This window comes from Globicephala melas, chromosome 12 (assembly GCF_963455315.2).
Source record: "Globicephala melas chromosome 12, mGloMel1.2, whole genome shotgun sequence".
NCBI lineage: Eukaryota > Metazoa > Chordata > Mammalia > Artiodactyla > Delphinidae > Globicephala > Globicephala melas.
In genome coordinates, this window is record NC_083325.1 from 68666729 (window position 1) to 68686260 (window position 19532).

The 19532-nt window shown below is 37.7% G+C and overlaps 1 protein-coding gene across 3 annotated transcripts in view; it reads right to left on the reverse strand.

The window, feature by feature from the left end:
• BABAM2 (BRISC and BRCA1 A complex member 2) overlaps positions 1 to 19532 on the reverse strand; it is a 434423-nt gene that overhangs the window by 377615 nt on the left and 37276 nt on the right. For all 3 annotated transcript variants that reach the window (XM_030858076.3, XM_030858078.2, XM_030858079.3), the window contains exon 3: positions 15418 to 15494. In XM_030858076.3, coding sequence (XP_030713936.1) covers positions 15418 to 15494 — 77 coding nt within the window. The remainder of the gene's footprint in view (positions 1 to 15417; positions 15495 to 19532) is intronic.

Below are 19532 nucleotides of genomic sequence, written 5' to 3' on the forward strand. Positions count from 1 at the left end.
AAGGGAATGTTTGAAAACAGGCCTCTTTGGCTGTGACACCAGGGAGTTGCTGAGGCCTCCAAGGGCCGGAGGAAACATTCCCAGCCCCTCACAGTGATGCCTACTCCTACGGTGCAATCTGGCAATGGCCAGGGACCAAGTCTTTAAAGCTGTTTTATGGTATTTAACATATGGTCATAAATTGCTCAGTGCTCTGAAGAGGGGCTAAATTTGCCACCCCTATTGATGAGAAATGTTCTTATTTATTTAAATTTAGTGGCAAATTGGCACTTCTCCAGATGGAGAGGTTTAGGCATAAGTACAAAGGAAGAACTAACTAGAGATGGAGTTGGAACTTTTCTATACGCTGAATGCAACCACATCAATTTAGGTTTACGGCACCACGATTAAACAGGGTTTCCCATACAGAGTGACAATAATAGGAAAAGAGTCTAATTTCTAAGGCCCAAGGAGGGGGGAAACATAAATTTTATTCAGACTGCATGAAAACTTTTTTTTTAATTTATTTCTCTCTCTCCTCAAGTTAACTCTCTCTCTTCCTTTGTGCCTTCACCTCCCCCACAAGTTAGATGTATGTGGACTTCATCTGAAGTCTATAGACCTCCTTGGAAGTTCCTAAATCCCTTCGCATCCACCTTCCTATTTTGCCACAATTTTTAACTTGCTTATTTTTTTTAATGGCTCTAACTCCCCACCACTAAAGACATGATCCTACTAAAACACTTTGTTCTCTTCCTTTGCCAACCAATCCCTGTAGCCAAAGGCAGAAAAAAACAAGAATCTTATCTATTGATTGATTTGTTTTTTGGTGGTATTGTTACTAATGGTATTAATGTGAATGGCATCAAAAGGGAAATGGGAAAGGTAAAGCCACTTCTGGTTTTGTTTTTTATATGCTGATATAGAACCAGCAGAAGAATCAAAAGATCTCTCGCCTAACTCTGGAAATGTGAAGAAGGATTTCAATAAATTGGAGGTTTGACAGCAGCCTGGGAAAAGTATTAAAAGAACTGTTTTATGAACAGTTAGGCTGCTTATATCAAATAGAAGTCTCATTTTTTATTTTGATAGAAACAGAAGAGCCATATCTGCCATACAAATAAATATAAAGAGAGATTGATTTATTAAGAATCAACATATACAAGTTAATATGAATGATGCCACATACTAGGAAATTTAGACATGGTTCATATCCTTTGGGAGAATGGAAATATGCAATCTCAATTATTTCCCCTAAAGCAGACTAATGATCCAGTGAAAATCAATGGAGATCAGCAATCAGAAAATGTCACATAAAGCCTGCCGTGCAACCAGAAGTGATCGGGAGTGCCTGTGCCATCTGGAATGCCCATCAATGTCCCAAAAGGTCTTATGCTAACTTCTGTTGAAATATCCTGGAGGTGAGAGCAGCTCAATGTCCTTAAGGGCCAAAATAATAAAGAAAAAGGATTAGTTCAAAAGAAACAGAAGCACATCTGGGCCCTCCATACACTTCCATTAAGAACCTCGTTTCCTAAAAACCTTTAATTCTTAGGTCAGACCAGAATTTTAAAGTCTCTGCTTTACCTATTCTGAAAAACTATTAGTCCCTCTTTTCTGATATGAAGTCACTATTGCCAGTACCATAATCTTGCAAAAAAAGGGAATCATCCTAAGATACAAAGTTAATTAACAGAAATGTAGGCATGTACCGACACCAACTTTGTACCCTCACAAGATGCTATACATTTACTAAGACAGTCCATACCAGAACCCATAAAACAAGTCACAATAAATTTTAAAAGATGTAAATCATACAAAGTATGTTCTTTGACCATAATGGGACTAAATTCAAAATCACTAAAAGAAAGATATCTGAAAAATCTAGAAAATTCTGGAAACTAAATGACGTTTCTAAATAACCCATGGGTCAAAAAAGAAATCAAAGGGGAAATAAGAAATATGATGAACTAAAATGAAAATATAACATATCCAGATTTGAGGGATAGAGCTAAAGCAGTACTTAGATAGGAATTTATAGCATTAAACACCAATATCATAAAAGAAAGACCTCAAATCAATGACCTCAGCTTCCACTTAATAAACTAGAAAAAGAAGAACAAGAAAACCCAAAGTAAGAGAAGAAAGAAATATCAAAGATAAGAATAGAAATCAATAAGATAGAAAACAGAAACACAACAGAGAAGATGGATAAAGTCAAAAGATGGTTCTTTGAAAAGATAAAATTAAAAAATTAGCCAGACTGGTAAAAAGAAGAAACAAATTACCAATATCAGGAAAAACAGATGTGACAACATTATAGATTTTATATATTAAAAAAAAAAAACGAGAACATTATGCCAATAAATTCAGCAACTTGGATGAAATGGACAGATCCCTTTAAGGATACAAGCTACTGACACTTGAGAAGAAGTAGATGACTTAAGTTCTATATCTATTAAGGAAATTTAATCTGTACTTTAAAGTGGTTTCACTGGAGAATTCCACCAAACATTTAAGGAAGAAATAATATGAATTCTTCACAAACTATTCCCCAAAACTGAGGAAAATGGTTCTCATTTCACAATGCGTTCTGTGCTGAAGTCAGTTTTGCCATGATGCTAAAACCAGTAACAAGCATAAAAGAAAACTACAAACCAATATCATCCATGGACGTAAACGCAAAATTCTAAACTATTTTATTTAGCAAATTGAATCCAACAACATACAAAAAGGCTAATACATCATGACCAACTGGAGTTTACATCAGAAATGCAAGGTAAGTTGAACATTCAAAAGTCAATCCACCATACTAATAAAATTTTTTAAAAACCACATGATCATCTCAATAGATGAAGAAAGTACTTGCCAAAATACAACATCCATTCCTGATTTTAACACAAAACAAAAAACTCTCAATTAAATAGGAATAGAAGGGAACTTCCTCAAACTGATAAAGGGTGTCTGTGAAAAATATACAGCCAATATTATACTTAATGGTGAAAGACTGTATATTTTCCCCTAAAATCTGGACAAGGCAAGAATGTCTGCTCTCATCACTTGAATCCAACAACATGTAGGAGACTCTAGTCAGTGCCCTAAGGCAAGAAAAAGAAATATGGGGGGATTATATTTTCAATATATTAGCAACAAAGAGTTAGAAAAAGAAAGTTGAAAATAGATATACTATAAATTAGCATCAAAAAATATGAAATATTCAGAGGTAGATTTAACAAAATTTGTACAAGACCTGTTCATTAAAAACTACAAAATACTTAAAGAAGACCTAAATAAATGGAGAGGTTATCATTTTCATCCATTGGAAGACTCAATGTTATTAAGATCTTAATTATATGCAAATTGACCTCCAGATTCAATGCAATCTCAGCAGGATTTCTGCAGACATTAACAAGCTAATTCTAAAATTTCTATGGAAATAGAAATAGTAGAAGTAGTAGGACTTATAGTACCTGACTTAAAGATTTACTACAAAGCTATAATAATCAAGGCAGGGTTATACTCACATAAGGATAGACCTATCAGTGGAATACAATGTAAAGTCCAGAAATGGGCCCACACTTAAATGGTTGATTAACATGCATACGGTCAAAGTTAACTCAAATTGGATCATAGACCAAAATGCTAAAGGTAAAAAATATAAAACTTCTAGGAGAAAATCTTTAAGACCTTCAGGTAGACAAAGATTTCTTAAACAAGAAGCCAAAAGCATAAACAACAAAGAAAAAATGTTAAATTTGACTTCATCCAAGTTAAAAAGTTGTGCTATTGGAAAGACGCCATTAAGAAAATGAAAAGAGAAGCCATAGACTATGAGAAAATATTGACAAACTGACTTCTTTTCAGACTATATAAAGAACACTTATAACTCAACAAAAAAACCAACAATCCAATCAAAACACTGAGCAAAAACATTTGAACACTTAAAAGATATATGAATAGCCAATAAGCACATGAGAATGCAAATCAAAACTACAATGAGGGGCTTCCCTGGTGGCGCAGTGGTTGAGAGTCCACCTGCCGATGCAGGGAACACGGGTTCGTGCCCCAGTCCAGGAAGATCCCACATGCCGCGGAGCGGCTGGGCCCGTGAGCCATGGCCACTGAGCCTGCAAGTCCGGAGCCTGTGCTCCGCAACGGGAGAGGCCACAACAGTGAGAGGCCTGCGTACCAAAAAAAAAAAACAAAAAAACAAACTAGAATGAGATACACTACACATCCACTAGAATAAATATAATTTAAAAGACGAACAATATCAAATGTTGGTAAGAATATGGAATAACTAGAGAGCCCATAAATTGCTAGTAGGAATGTAAAATAGTGCAACCACTTTGGAAAACAGTTTAATGATTAACACACACTTAGCTTACAACACAGCAGTACCATTCCTAGGTATTTACCCAAGAAAATGAGAACATATCTCCACAAAAACACATGTACAAAAATTTAACAGCAGCTTTATTCATACAAGCCAAAACCTGGAAATAACTCAGATGCCCTTCAACAGATGAATGAATTTTTGTTTTAACTGTGGTATATCCATACAATGTTCTACTGTTGGCAATAAAAGGAACAAAGCATTGATATATGGAATAGTATAGATGAATCTCAAAAACATTAAGCTGAATGAAAGAAGCCATATACCCAAAACTACATAGTATATGATTCCATTTATATGAAATTCTAAAACAGGCAAAACCGTTTACAATTTCAGAGAGAAGATAAGGATCAAGGGTTGGGGGATGGTGGTGGAAGGAACTGACTTGTGGAGGAAAGAAAATGTTCTATACTTTTGGACGATGAAAATGTTCTACGTCTTGACTGTGGTGTAGTTAAATAGCTATTTATAGCTGCCAAAATGTATGGAATTGTTCATTAAAATGGGTACTTTTTTTTTTTTTTTTTTGCAGTACGCGGGCCTCTCACTGTTGTGGCCTCTCCCGTTGCGGAGCACAGGCTCCGGACGCGCAGCCTCAGCGGCCATGGCGCATGGGCCCAGCTGCTCTGCAGCATGTGGGATCCTCCTGGATCAGGGCACAAACCTGCGTCCCCTGCATCGGCAGGCGGACTCTCAACCACTGCACCACCAGGGAAGCTCCCGGTACATTTTATTTTATGTAAATTATACTTCCATAAAGTTAATATAAAAAAGTGGGATATAAATTTCTATCTCACAGTTACTGTGTGATTAAATGAGAACATCTATATAAATAAGCCTGTCTATAAAATATCTGCTCAATAAGTTAGTCATAGCAATTTTATCAGTCACCTTTTAATAAACTATAATCAGCATCAAAGCCAGATTTTATACATATATAGTTAGCCTATAACTAAGCTGACTTCTGACTTTACAAATTTTTAATAATGTTAGTTGCTATTATTAAAAATTCTTTCAACATTCCATGAATTCCAAGAAGAAACATTCTGAAATACCAGGACAAAGGAATCCTCAAAATCTAAGGGAGAGTTAATGTCTAATCCACAAAATTAGCACTTCTTACTTGACTTTCAATGATCATTTTTTAAAACATTCACTAAATCAAAGGTGACCTGCCTCCCTAATTAGCCTCTAAAAATACCTTGAATGCTAGATAATAATAATCTTTAAGTAAATGAATCTTTTGAAAAGATAAAAATAAAGTAAAATGAAATATACTACCAAGAAAAATTATAATGCCTCTTGGCATGATGCCAAACTAAATCCCTGGACTTGTGTGTCCAAATTTTTATTTAGCCCAATTGTTACAAGTCCTAGTAAAATTGGTTCAATCCTCCTCTCCTTGCAGGTGATCTGGAGTCCCAGCCAAGGAGCCTCACAAAGAGCACAGCCATCGGAGCAGCAGGTTGGCAGGTGCCAATGAAGAACCAGATACGTCACAGAACAGTCAGCCATTTGACTATTGCCTTGGTCCGTCCTACTGAAGACTAAACAGTGCGAACAAAAGTAGAAAGAGGGGGGCTTCGCTGGTGGCGCAGTGGTTAAGAATCTGCCTGCCAATGCAGGGGACATGGGTTCAAGCCCTGGTCCGGGAAGATCCCACATGCCGCAGAGCAACTAAGCCCATGCACCACAACTACTGAGCCGGCACTCTACAGCCTGCGAGCCACAACTACTGAGCCTGAGTGCCACAACTACTGAAGCCCACAAGCCACAACTCCTGAAGCCCACGCGCCTAGAGCCCATGCTCTGCAACAAGAGAAGCCACTGCAATGAGAAGCTCGCGCACCACAACGAAGAGTAGTTCCCACTCGCCACAACTAGAGAAAGCCTGTGCACAGCAACGAAGACCCAATACAGCCAATAAATAAATAAATGAATAAATAAATAAAAAGTAGAAAGAGGAAAGACAGGACATTTGAGAAGTACAACAAGCAAATCACTTGTGTATAGGCTTTTTTTTTTTTAGAGAGAGACAGAGTAGTTTAATATGATTGTTTCCAAACATGGCAGCAGCACCTAAGAATTTTTTTTTGTTTTTTTTTTAATGCAGATACCTAGGAAACATCACAGGAAATTCAGATTCTGTAGGTCCAGACTGGGGTCTGGGAATAAAATAAGGTTGTTGGACTCTCCTTAAGGCCCTCCTCCAATTTTCCAATGTTATGATCCTGAAAGGCAGACTAATAATTAAACCCACTTTTTCCTTCACCCTCATTCTCCATGGGTTGCCGTCTGCTGTCACAGGAAACCAAGAAAGGTCACAGACCCAATTGAAAACAAAGCAAAGATAAACCACTGGTACAGGAGATTCATACAAGAGAGGAATTTAGGGAAACTGATTGGAGGGATGAAAAAGCCCTAGGAAAGGCAGGTGTTAGAGAATGGCAGAAAATAAATGAACTGAACTTCATTATATTACACGTCACATTTCCTGTCTCAGGGATTGTGAGTATCTAACACTTGGCTATTTCTTTTCCCCTCCTGTTTTAAAGTGAAAGTCTTAAAGAAAAGAAGAAAATTATGAGAGTATTTTTGTTTGTACTTTATACTATTGAAGAAGGACATTAAGTGAGTTAATATAAGGCTAAATATGGAATGCATAAATATTGCGCTCTAATTCCATTCCCTTTAGTAATTCAGTGAAAGATGAATCCATCCATCCTCTAGATCTTATCTAAGGAGTTGTGTTTCAGCTCCTCAAAAGCAAAGGTAGAGTCATATGGCTCCTTCAGGATGTAGGCCTCTAACGTAAGTTGCAAATACAAATATTTTGAGGGTATGTTTGCTCTTTGCTAAAAGCTCTAAATTTTTTGCATAAAGATTCTAAAATTCCAAAATTTTTACTTTTTAATGAAATTCATTGTTTTAAGGGAGAAACCTTTGAGGTCCCAGAAATTGTTCCATTTCGCCTGACTCATAATATGGTTAATGGAATGGGTCCTATGGAAACAGAATGTCTTTTTTGAAGAGCTTGTGAAATTACAATGAGGCTGATGCGAGATCAGAGAGAACCTTTAATGAGGTAATCATCTATATTTTGTAAACAATTTAATAGTAACTTTGAATGTGATTATTGGTTTCTAGGTTGTTTTCTTTACATAGAAGATACTTTGCTGAGCCTGCGAGCCACAACTACTGAAGTCCACGCGCCTAGAGCTCGTGCTCCGCAACAAGAGAAGCCACCGCAATGAGAAGCCCATGCACCGCAACGAAGAGTAGCCCCCGCTCGCCGCAAGTAGAGAAAGCCCGCGTGCAGCAACGAAGACCCAACGCAGCCAAAAATAAATAAATTAATAATTTTTTTTTAAAAAGACCGAATTGTATGGTATGTAAAATATATCTTAATAAAAGCTACTATAAAAAAAAATCTACTTCAACCAGTACAGTGTATATAGGCTTTTGACATGGACTGTCGTCAGCTGAGCTCCACAGAGGGGGGCCAAGGCGAGGCTGGAAGGGCAGCCTGTGACAGCCTCGAATGCTAGGCTGTGAGATTCGGTTGCTAAAATACTGAAGGGAAGGGCGAAAAGGTTAAAGCAGAAAGATTACTCGGTTAACATTTTCCAAATAGATTATTTATTTTAAACAATACAAGAAATTTTTCATAAAATAAAATTGTCATCCCAACAAAACTGCCAACAGCTACAGCCACAGCAGCCAACCTTTGAACCTACACCAAAGTTGAGAATATAAGGTATAAGAACAAAGCAAGCAAAGTGCAAAGTTCTTACAGATAAGATTAAATCAATAGAACCTTAATATCTCCTTCAGCTGATGCAACAAACTTCTCCAAAACACCACTGGGACCTTCTGGTGCCAGCAGTTTGGGGTTTAGTTTATGTTTGACAGCCATCAGGCAAAGCCCTTCAGTGTCTCTACACACCGCTACATAAGTGAAAAGGACAAAGAGCAGAGGAAAAAGAGCTTTCTGAGTTTACTATGCTGATTGGCTAAGACAAAGTAATATATAATAGACCTGAGATGCAAGAAGCACTGTGTCAATGCATACAGACAGACAGACACACACACACACACACACACACACACACACAAACACACACACAGAGCAGCCAAACCACTTGAGATAGGATAAAAATGAAGTCGAATTTCAAGATTCAGTAAAGCAGAAGTTCTGGAACACTATTTACAATTTGTCTATAAAAATCTTTGTGTATGTTTGACCACTGTTTAATTAAATGATACATTCCATTTAAATAGCAGTTCTGAGATTGGTTTCCTTTTGTTGTAATCATTCTCCAAAAAATACACATTTAAATTTAGTGACATAGTATCGAAGCCTTGGAAATGCTTCGATTTTATACTCCTCCTCTGAAGACAAGGAGACATAACATATTATTCAAATCATAATCTTTTTTTTTTTTTTCACTTTTTCCTCTGAAAAAAAGGCTTTTCCTCTGGGAAAGTCTTTCAACTTCAAAACCTTTGGAGATAATTTTTTGGCATGACTTCTTGACTCTGTCACAAATGGCTTTGAAATATTCATCATTCCTCTCAGATGATAAACAATAGCACTGCTTCTATTGCTAAAGACAAAAGGAAAATGCCTCTAGTTTCATGTGGAATCTCTTTAGAAAGAACTCCTGAAACACTGTAATAGATACCTCTCTGGGTACCTGCCCAGCCCATGCTCACTTTGTGTTAAAATGGCCTCTAGTAACCATGATAGTACATGAACCAGAGCTCTTGGCTATATGACTGGATCCCAAGTGGACACCCAGCCCAAGATGCCAAACAGACCCTCTCACTCGAAGACCACAGACTGTCTCTTGTGGCCTTGAACTTAGTCACCATGTCCTAGGGGGCTCAGGAAGCCATTTCTGCTCAACATGAGGAGAAACAGAAATATGGGGGGAAAAGAATAAAGTGAATATGGTGACAAGAAAATATGTTTCAGGAGAAAGACAAAGACATACAAGAACACAGATGCTGACCAGCTACTATTGTGTCTGCCATCCTTCCAGTCCCTATCAGGCCTGGCTATACTTCCTGCCCTTGGGCACCATGGAGTTCACTTAATTCCTTATAAAGACAAACAAACTCTTTATTTACGTTTGTTCCAATGGGTTTCTTATAACCAAACAGTCCCTGATTAAAATAAATTGTTAGTATGAAAAATAGAAATTTTAAACAAAAGATAATTTCAAATTTGAAACTAGTGTTAGGAAACCATTTGATTTCGGCCACAGATTTGCTTGGTATAACTTAAAATATTTCAATTATCTCTCTTTATAGTTACATAATAGTGTTACTCAAAAAACTTGTAAAATTGAGAATATTTCAGAGTTCTGTCACTTCCTCATCAAACCTCTTCATTATCATATCCAAAGAATGAACATGGTCCATTCATTACACAAACACAAATTCCCCTCTAAATACCAGGCAATAAGGTACAGGTTACAAATAAAATACGAGCAAAACAGCTTCACACCCGCCCTATTTAAATAGGACACAAAAAAACACAAACACAATAATTTCTTCAAGAGTTAAGTGCTGTAGCGCGTGACTATTTTTACAAATATGCATTTATAAAAATCTCGCTGACCTTCTTCTGTGAATTTTGCTGTAATGGGCATATTTTCACTCATTTTAGTGGCACCATCCTAGATCTTAACATTTGTTTTATTTAGATCAATTTCATCACTGATGATTCACTTTTCCAATCCTCTTTAAGTAAGTACCAGTTGTCTCTTCTACAATCATGAAATTCAAGGACTTTTTTTTTATTAATTTTTATTGGAGTATGGTTGCTTTACGATGTTGTGTTAGAAGGACTTCTCTTTATCAGATATCCTTTGATATCTTCCATGAGAATCTTACACAAATTGGCAATGCCTTCAATGCCCAACAGTTTTCTCTTCACATTGAAAAGAGCTGAGGAGACAATAACGTCATTCCTAATGTACTGTAATCTTCTGGTCTTTTTTACTTCAATTATTTCATTTTACATGTGGGTAATTCTGTAGGAATAAATTCATGAATTCATGAGTAGAAATGTGCCCTCTCCTTTGTCTTTCATTCTCACTATCATTAACTGCAAAATTTATAGATGAACTGTTTCCTAGTATATAAAATATCTCAAAATATAAAATTTGGTTACATAATATTGTCATTAATCTGCTTTGAGAAGGCAGAGTAAAATATATAAGACGAAACAGAAACAGACTCCAAATCTGCAAAGTACTGTACGTCCTTCCTGTTTTCTGAATTGTTAAGAGCAATGTTCCAATTACAAGTTCCTTGTACAATAAATAACTTCTAAAGATTGAATTTCTGTTGGCAAAAGACTGGTACAAGTAACAGAATGTCACATTCTTATTTTTCCAATTCAATAAACTTTTGTAAATACAGTTTCCATAATCAATTGTCTTTTCCTTTTATTTGGCTATGCGCTGCTTAAGGTTAGGAGTCTGACTCACCTTAATGTGCAAGAATCTCAGCATATAAAGTTCATCTATTACTCAATTATTATAGAGCATTCTACAGGCTAAATTAAGTATCTAGCATATAATGATGATATCAAGCAATAACTTAATAGGACATAACTACAAGATATGGTAAATACCAGTCCAAATACCCTTATCACCAATGTTATAAAAGCTTACAGTAGTGAGAGGATACAGGATACTAGTAAATGCTTCCTAACATAAACTCATACAGCTAGAAAGATCTTTGTGAAGTCACATTACTTCTGGCTCAAGACTGTGGACTGACCACAAACATTTATTTCCTCTCTCTCCTAAGACTCACCCTCTCATTAAATGATAGTGGAGGAACAGAAAGATAAAAATCAAAAACAACAGGAGAGTGAAGAGGAAGGGAAAACAGTAGCAACATTTCCACAAATTCCTAGAAGGCAGAATGCAGATGGAAGAGTAGTACTTGAAGAAACAGGGCAGAGAAAGCTTTAGTTGCAATAATGGGAGGAAGAGGCTACTGATGAGGAGGAAGCCATCTGTCCTGGTAAAGCCATAAAAACTTGTAGTCATCCGGCGTAAGGAGAGGCAAGAATGAGACAAGGAGCTAAGAACAGGGAGACTGACTAAAAGCTCCACAGGCAATAATCTATATACCCATCTCCCAAAAATGGCATGGTGGCCAGATATGTATCCCCAGGAAAAAAATATAGAAGACTTTCTTAAAAAACAGAATAAACTATTTGGGGGAGAGCTAGAACAGCTGAACTCCAAATATGACACGTAGGGGTGCTCATATTAACAGCCTGCCCACCATTAACCCACATACTCTATTAAGTCCTGCCCATACTGAAGTCCCAATCAGAGTTTTATCATGTTTTAAATATAAATGGACAACCAAAACCCATCTTTTATTTGAGGAAAGCTATAGAATAACAGAGGTTAAAAAAAAAAGATGATAAAAATATAATCCCTGGGGAAAATCAAAATAATTCAGAAAACAGAAAAAAAAACTATATCCTTCAAAAACTTTTAAGATACTACATTCATAAAATAAGAACAAGATGTTGCAAAAGAGAAACAGAGCTCTTAGAGCTCTTAAAAATTAAGATACCTGGGCTTCCCTGGTGGCGCAGTGGTTAAGAATCCGCCTGCCAATGCAGGGGACACGGGTTCGAGCCCTAGGTCCGGGAAGATCCCACGTGCCATGGAGCAACTAAGCCTGTGTGCCACAACTACTGAGCCTGTGCTCTAAGGCCCACATGCCATAACTACTGAGCCCATGTGCCACAACTACTGAAACCCATGCACCCAGAGCCTGTGCTCAGCAACAAGAGAAGCCACCGCAATGAGAAGCCCATGCACCACAACAAAGAGTAGCCCCCGCTCTCGCCACAACTAGAGAAAGCTCAAGCACAGCAACAAAGACCCAATGCAGCCAAAAATAAATAAATTTATTAAAAAAGAAAATTAAGATACCTAATTATGACTGTGGTAATAAAAAATTATCAGAGGAGCTACAGGAAAGGTGGAAGGATGGAGGGAGGAGTGGAATCTGAGCAAGTTGTTTGAGACTGTGGTCCAGCAAAATAACAAGGTAACCTGTTTACCGAGACATAATTCTAAAAACACAGAATTTTCAATACACAGATTCTACACAAGGTCAAATCCAAGAGCATAATAAAGGTAAATCCCATAGTGATAACTGCAGGAGCAGGCCTGCAGAGTAATCATTCAAGCAATTTGTGGACAAAGCACAGATGGCAACTGTAGATTTAGAACGGACAGTAAATTATCACCCTTGACAATGCAAAAGGAAAATCACAGAAGACAGAAGTTGGGAGGGTGAGGAAGAGGAATGGAAGGAAGGTCAGGGGCTAACATCTTCATCTTATAAAGTGAGGAGCCAAAAGACACCGTCTATGGTTAACGGGAAACTAAATAAAAGCATACTAAGTGGTCATGATTACTGCACAGAGATTTTGCCTAAGTAATAACAGTGATAACTGTGTGCCAGGCACTGACTAAGAACTTTTAGGAGCTGTTCACTTAACTATATAATACAATGCTTTAAATGATCCTTTAAAAGAAAAGAAAAGAAAAAATTTGAAGCTACAGGGTAACCAACACAGGAACCAATAGTGGTGGTAAAATTACACTACAGAGGAGAAGAGAGAGATAAAGGGTGCAGTGAAAATAGGCTGATACCTTATGCATCAGAGCAGAAAATCAAAAGATAGTAATATCTAAAACTGATAAGCCAAGAAATAGAGGCATAAGCACATTACTTAGATATGTGGCGATCATCCCCAGGAGAACTAAACACTGAAACAATTTTTTTTTTAATATTTTAAGTGGTTCCCTTGAGAAAGAGGACTAGGGTTGGGGAGAAATGGAACAGAGGACTACTGTTTTCATGTATTAAAAAATGTTTGAATTATTTACATTTTTAGTAAATGAGAATGATTTACTTTGATCATTTTCTTCAAATTTAGTCAAAAATATTTTTCCCCAAAAAAAGTAGCAACCTAGTCTGTCCTACTACCTCAGACAGGTGAAATTCTTTTATTTTAATGGTTTCCAGAGAATGATCTAACAATGAAAGGTTAGCAAGTCAGCACGTCACAAATTTTTTGGTTCACGTTGCATTTGGTAAATTAACATAAAGTGATTCTGCGAATACTAAGATGTGGCCTTTCCTAGCCTATAGTGGTCTGAAAGACACAGCTTACCCATCTGTCCCACCTTCAACATCTTTGTTCTTTATTCCTCTGTATAAGAATTGAGAGACTTTCATACCCCATTCACTAGCACAGTTTCAAGAAAGAAAATTCCTGATGAGATTATTGATACTAACCAACCAAAGCTATCATCATTTCCACACAAGGCTAGAGCTTCAGTACTGGTAAATATGGCAGAGAAGGGCTGATGCAACCTAGGCAGATGCTGTAGATGGTGGACTAAATCCTACAGTAAGTCTTGCATACTATTCATGGAGGTCACAAACCAGTGGTTCAAGAGCTCAAGCCAGGCCACAAACACATCGGTTTGGCCTGCATAATGCTGGCCCACATTGTAATTTTGAAGAAGTGGCCTACATCTAAAACTGAGAATTCAAATAAAAATTCAGATTTCTGCCTTTTCTCAATAAATCAGTAAGGGCAACCCCTCGAAACTGGGTAGGAGTGCCCCAATTTGCCACACCTAGGCTGCTTCCCTCATTCATGTTACCAGTCTGGCCTTGTAGCCATTTGTATTTCTGACCTTTGCTATAAAAGATAAAACGTGTGCATGCCCACTTGACCACAATTTACTCCCTGCCAACTGCCTTACTTTGTTTTTGTTTTTGTTTTGTTTTGTTAACATCTTTATTGGAGTATAATTGCTTTACAGTGGTGTGTTAGTTTCTGCTTTATAACGAAGTGAATCAGCTATACATATATCCCCATATCTCCTCCCTCTTGCATCTCCCTCCCTCCCGCCCTCCCTATCCCACCCCTCCAGGTGGTCACAAAGCACCGAGCTGATCTCTCTGTGCTATGCGGCTGCTTCCCACTAGCTATCTATTTTACATTTGGTAGTGTATGTATGTCCATGCCACTCTCTCACTTTGTCCCAGCTTAACCTTCCCCCTCCCCCTATCCTCAAGTCCATTCTCTAGTAGGTCTGCGTCTTTATTCCCATCTTGCCCCTAGGTTCTTCATCACCATTTTTTTTTTTTTAAGATTCCATATATATGTGTTAGCATACAGTATTTGTTTTTCTCTTTCTGACTTATTTCAATCTGTAGGACAGACTCTAGGTCCATCCACCTCACTACAAATAACTCAATTTTGTTTCTTTTTATGGCTGAGTAATATTGCATTGTATTTATGTGCCACATCTTCTTTAACCATTCATCTGTCAATGGGCACTTAGGTTGTTTCCATGTCCTGGCTATTGTAAATAGAGCTGCAATGAACATTGTGGTACATGAGTCTTTGAATTATGGTTTTCTCCGGGAATATGCCCAGTAGTGGGATTGCTGGGTTGTATGGTAGTTCTATTTTTAGTTTTTTAAGGAACCTCCATACTGTTCTCCATAGTGGCTGCACCAATTTACATTCCCACCAACAGTGCAAGAGGGTTCCCTTTTCTCCACACCCTCTCCAGCATTTATTATTTGTAGATTTTTTGATGATGGTCATTCTGACCGGTGAGAGATGATATCTCAATGTAGTTTTGATTTGCATTTCTCTAATGATTAATGATGTTGAGCATCCTTTCATGTGTTTGTTGGCAATCTGTGTATCTTCTTTGGAGAAATGTCTATTTAGGTCTTCTGCCCATTTTTGGATTGTGTTGTCTGTTTTTTTGATATTGAGCTGCATGCCTTACTTTGACTAGAACTAGGACTGAAAGACAAATTTTCAAAAAGTGGTAAATCCTTCTGATCAGTGTCTTAGGAGATAACACCTAAAAGCCAGAAATAAAAACTAAAGCACAAAATCCAATAGCTAGCACTGTAATCTACATTTTTCAGTAGAAGAGTCATCATTTACTTACATTTTAATGTCTCTCCAGCATATGGTATGTGCAATTTAAATCGGTCACAGTTGGGTCCAGGAGTCAATGACGTGCAGCTTTAAAAAAAAGAAAGAGAAGAAAAGCGTTTCTTAAAATCCCGCATATTTACAATATTTAATAAGTTAATAAAAAGTGATCCTTAAAGACAAACGATTAAGACACTGGCTTATAGAACAAAATAAAAGCCCTTAATGGTCATGGGGCCAAGACACAGCAAGACTTGCACTCAAACAAATAATTCATTTCTCCCACAATAAAACCTATATGCCTTCTAACAATGAATACCAACACTGCTTCAACTACTTCTCTCAAAGCAGTGTATCTCGACTTTGAAAACAGGTATATGATCCAAAACAGGTCTGTAGTCTTTGATGTCAAGAGCTGCAAAAGAAGAGTAGTTTTATGGTCATATTTTAAATATAGACTCTTAGTTTTCACTCAGTTAGTACTAAAAAGAGCCCACTTGTGGTCTTTTTCTGGTACCAGATGGTTTTCTCTCTTTTCCCGAAAATAAGGCGCTTCCTCTAGATTTGGCACCCCATAACTTACATCTGTAGCAGAGCACAATGCACTGCACTCAGTTTCAGATAAAATGCAAATCTAAAAGGGGGGTGAGTTAGTCACCCAGGTCTCAACAGCTTTTTTTTTTTTAATCTATTACTTCACAAAGTTATACAATACTCTTTGTTCTTTACAGAGATTTACTTTGTAAGATATCTCTCATAATCTTCTGAGTCATAACTTCAAGTGCATAACAGCAATATTGGCTTCATAAATTAATAAAATATTAATATGAAGTCAGTCAAGGAAGTTGTATGTCTTCATTTAGTCAAAAAAAAAGCAAGGTTTTTAATTTGTAAAGAAGGCTAATTTTCATTCATAATTCCAAAACTGCCTATGAAACATTTCTGAAAAAGAACCTACAAAAGTAGTTTAAGGAATGGAAGCATTGTTAGAACAAATGTACAACTTTCCGAGATGGCCACTTTGAAGGGCAACAGTCATTTGAAACTAAATTTAAGAAGTGCTGGCTCGAAGAAAAACTAACTCAGATCTCAGATTAACTATTACTTTTTCCCAAAACTATTTGAATGTGAAAGAGAAAAGAAGCAGACAGAAACTTTAATGTATTTAACATAAATCACTAGGTTGATTATTCCTCTTTACCTTTAGGGGCCAATAAAAATATTAGTTTATAAACTAAACAAAATTGCACTAGTCATTGCAGAGTAATCTACTTTAATGTTTTACAGGTTTTAAGAACACAGACTCCTTTACCTTTCAATATAAAAAATTCTTCAGGGCACATTTTATTAAAGGTACTAAAATATTTCTCTTATAGTATAATCTTTTCTAGCTCACAACATAGTAGTTCTTTGAAAACACTTATGGAAAACACATAAATTTTCGCATTATAAAATACAAAGGGACAGAAATGACCCTATAAGCAACACTAAGAATTTTTTCTCTTATATTCAACCAGCAATGTTTTTAAATGATTTTTTTAAAAAATATTCAATCAAGTGTCTTTTGGGGTCTTGAAGATCATCAAATTACCTACACCGCTTAATGACTGAAGTTATTAATAGTACAGGAAATCCTCAGGATTAATCTGATTCTGGTTTGTTTGAATAACTCATCCTTCTTCAATGTGAATTAGGTTTCTAAATTCTTACATTCACGGTGGGGCCACACTTTATATTATTCACTTTATGCCTTAACCACGACTAGGAAAGTGTTTTTGTGCTCTGCCTCTTCACCTTCCTCCCTTCCTACTTGAAGGGCTGGTTCCAGCCACCTCAGGGTGTAGAAAAATACATTCCTCCACCTGCGTGATTCACTCGCTGATTCTTTTCACTTAGATAAGATTTATTGAACATTGTTCTATGTGTTAGGAATACAGGGTGGACAAGACAGACAAGAGCTACAGTCTCACGATAATTAAATTCTAGCGAGGGATGGAGATCTAGCGAGGGACGGAGAAATGATAAAAAAAGGAGACAGGGCTTCCCTGGTGGCGCAGTGGTTGAGAGTCCGCCTGCCGATGCAGGGGACACGGGTTCGTGCCCCGGTCCGGGAAGATCGCACATGCCGCGGAGCGGCTGGGCCCGTGAGCCATGGCCGCTGAGCCTGCTTATCCGGAGCCTGTGCTCCGCAACGGGAGAGGCCACAACAGTGAGAGGCCCAGTGTATCGCAAAAAAAAAAAAAAAAAAAGGAGACAAACACACAAAGATGGTTTAAGATTGCTAAATGTGATGAAGAAAATAAAACAGCGAGCTGCAATAAAACAGGAGCCACATTACATTGGAAGACTGGGGAAGACCCCTGGAGGAGGTGAAATCCGGAACCTGAATAACCCGAAGGGGCCAACCATGAAAGCTCTGGGGAAGAGCGTTCCAGCTAGAGGAAACAGCTGGTGCAAAGGCGTGAAGGCAGGAACAAGTTTGATATTTCTGGGGGAAGGAATCTTGCTAAGTCTGGGCAATGCGGCTAGAGCAGAGTGACTGAGAGAGAAAACAGCAAAAGACCAGGACAAGAGATTAAGCAAGGGACAGACCACGCAGAGCCCTGGAAGTGGTGGCGGTTGATCCAGGTTTTACTCTAAGCACAAAGGAAGGTTTTAGGAAGAGTAATATTATCTGATTCTAAGATTCTAAGCTTTTAAAAGATTACCCAGCATACTGTATGGAAAAGGGAACTGTAAAGAGGCAAAACGGAAACGAGGAGACCAGAAACGAGTCCATTTCAGGCCAAGAATGATGCTAGGTACTTGGATGAGGGAAACAGCAGTGGCAAGGGAGACCAGAAGATTTATTCAACGGGGACAACTGGCAGAGAAGCTCACATTTAGGGAGAAGGGAAGTCAAGAGCTGAAAGTGTGAGATGACAGCCAAGTCTCACATGGACACAGAGGCAGATCCATAGGTGGGCCAGCCAATCTATACAGGCCACTAACACAGCACGAAAAAGAAGAAAAGATAGAAGAAAAACTCACCTTAGAAGAGTCCTGTTGTTGGAAAGATCACTTACTTGAAGTGGGGATGGTGTCAGGGGTAATACTCCTCAAACAGGAGTATAAACAGGTTATGTCACTAATCTCCAGTGAACTGTAGGGCTTCTGTTTTGCTGAGAGGTATACACAAATTTGGGGCCAAGAACTGAACTGTTCAAGGGAACAGAGGCAAGAAAGGCTAAGCTGGTCTCTCTCTCCTAAAAAGTAGTCAGCTTCTCCTCCAATTAAATACTGAGAAAATTATTTAAAATATCTTGTTATGCTCTGTCTTTCATATTACCTAGGATAAGTAGCTTTATGGGAAACAAACCAATGTCATGTTACCTAAAGGTTCTTTTAAGATTAAAATGTTTCCGCTTTTTTAATTACCTCTGTCTAAAACTGGTTTTGGATGGACTTCCCTGGTGGCGCAGTGGTTAAGAATCCACCTGCCAATGTAGGAGACAAGGGTTCGAGCCCTGGTCCGGGAAGACCCCATATGCCGCGGAACAACAAAGCCCGTGCATCACAACTACTGAGCCTGTGCTCTAGCACCTGAGAGCCACAACTACTGAGCCCGTGTGCCACAACTACTGAAGCCCAAGAGCCTAGAGCCCATGCTACGCGACAAGAGAAGCCACCACAATGAGAAGCCCACACACCGCAAAGAAGAGGAGCCCCTGCTCACCGCAAGTAGAGAAAGCCCGCGAGCAACAACGAAGACCCAGTACAGCGAAAAGTAAATAAATAAAATTTAAAAATTTATTAAAAAACATAAAAAAATAAAATAAAATTGGTTTTGGTCATGTTATTTAATATACCATGAAATTTCAAATCACACTCAAAGAGTGTTTTTCTGTTAATCAAAAAAGGGCACGGGTTAAAAAATACTGAAAATCACATATGGATAGCATGGCTCCACGTACGGAAAAGATAGATCAATGTGTGTGTATGTCTATGTACATAACAGATTTCAAAAGGACCGTCACCAAAATGCAGCAGGATTTGGGGTGATTTTTAGAATGTTCTTCAACTACCTTTCTGCATTGTTTTGATTAATAATGAACATGAACTATTCTACAATTATATAAATATTTTAAA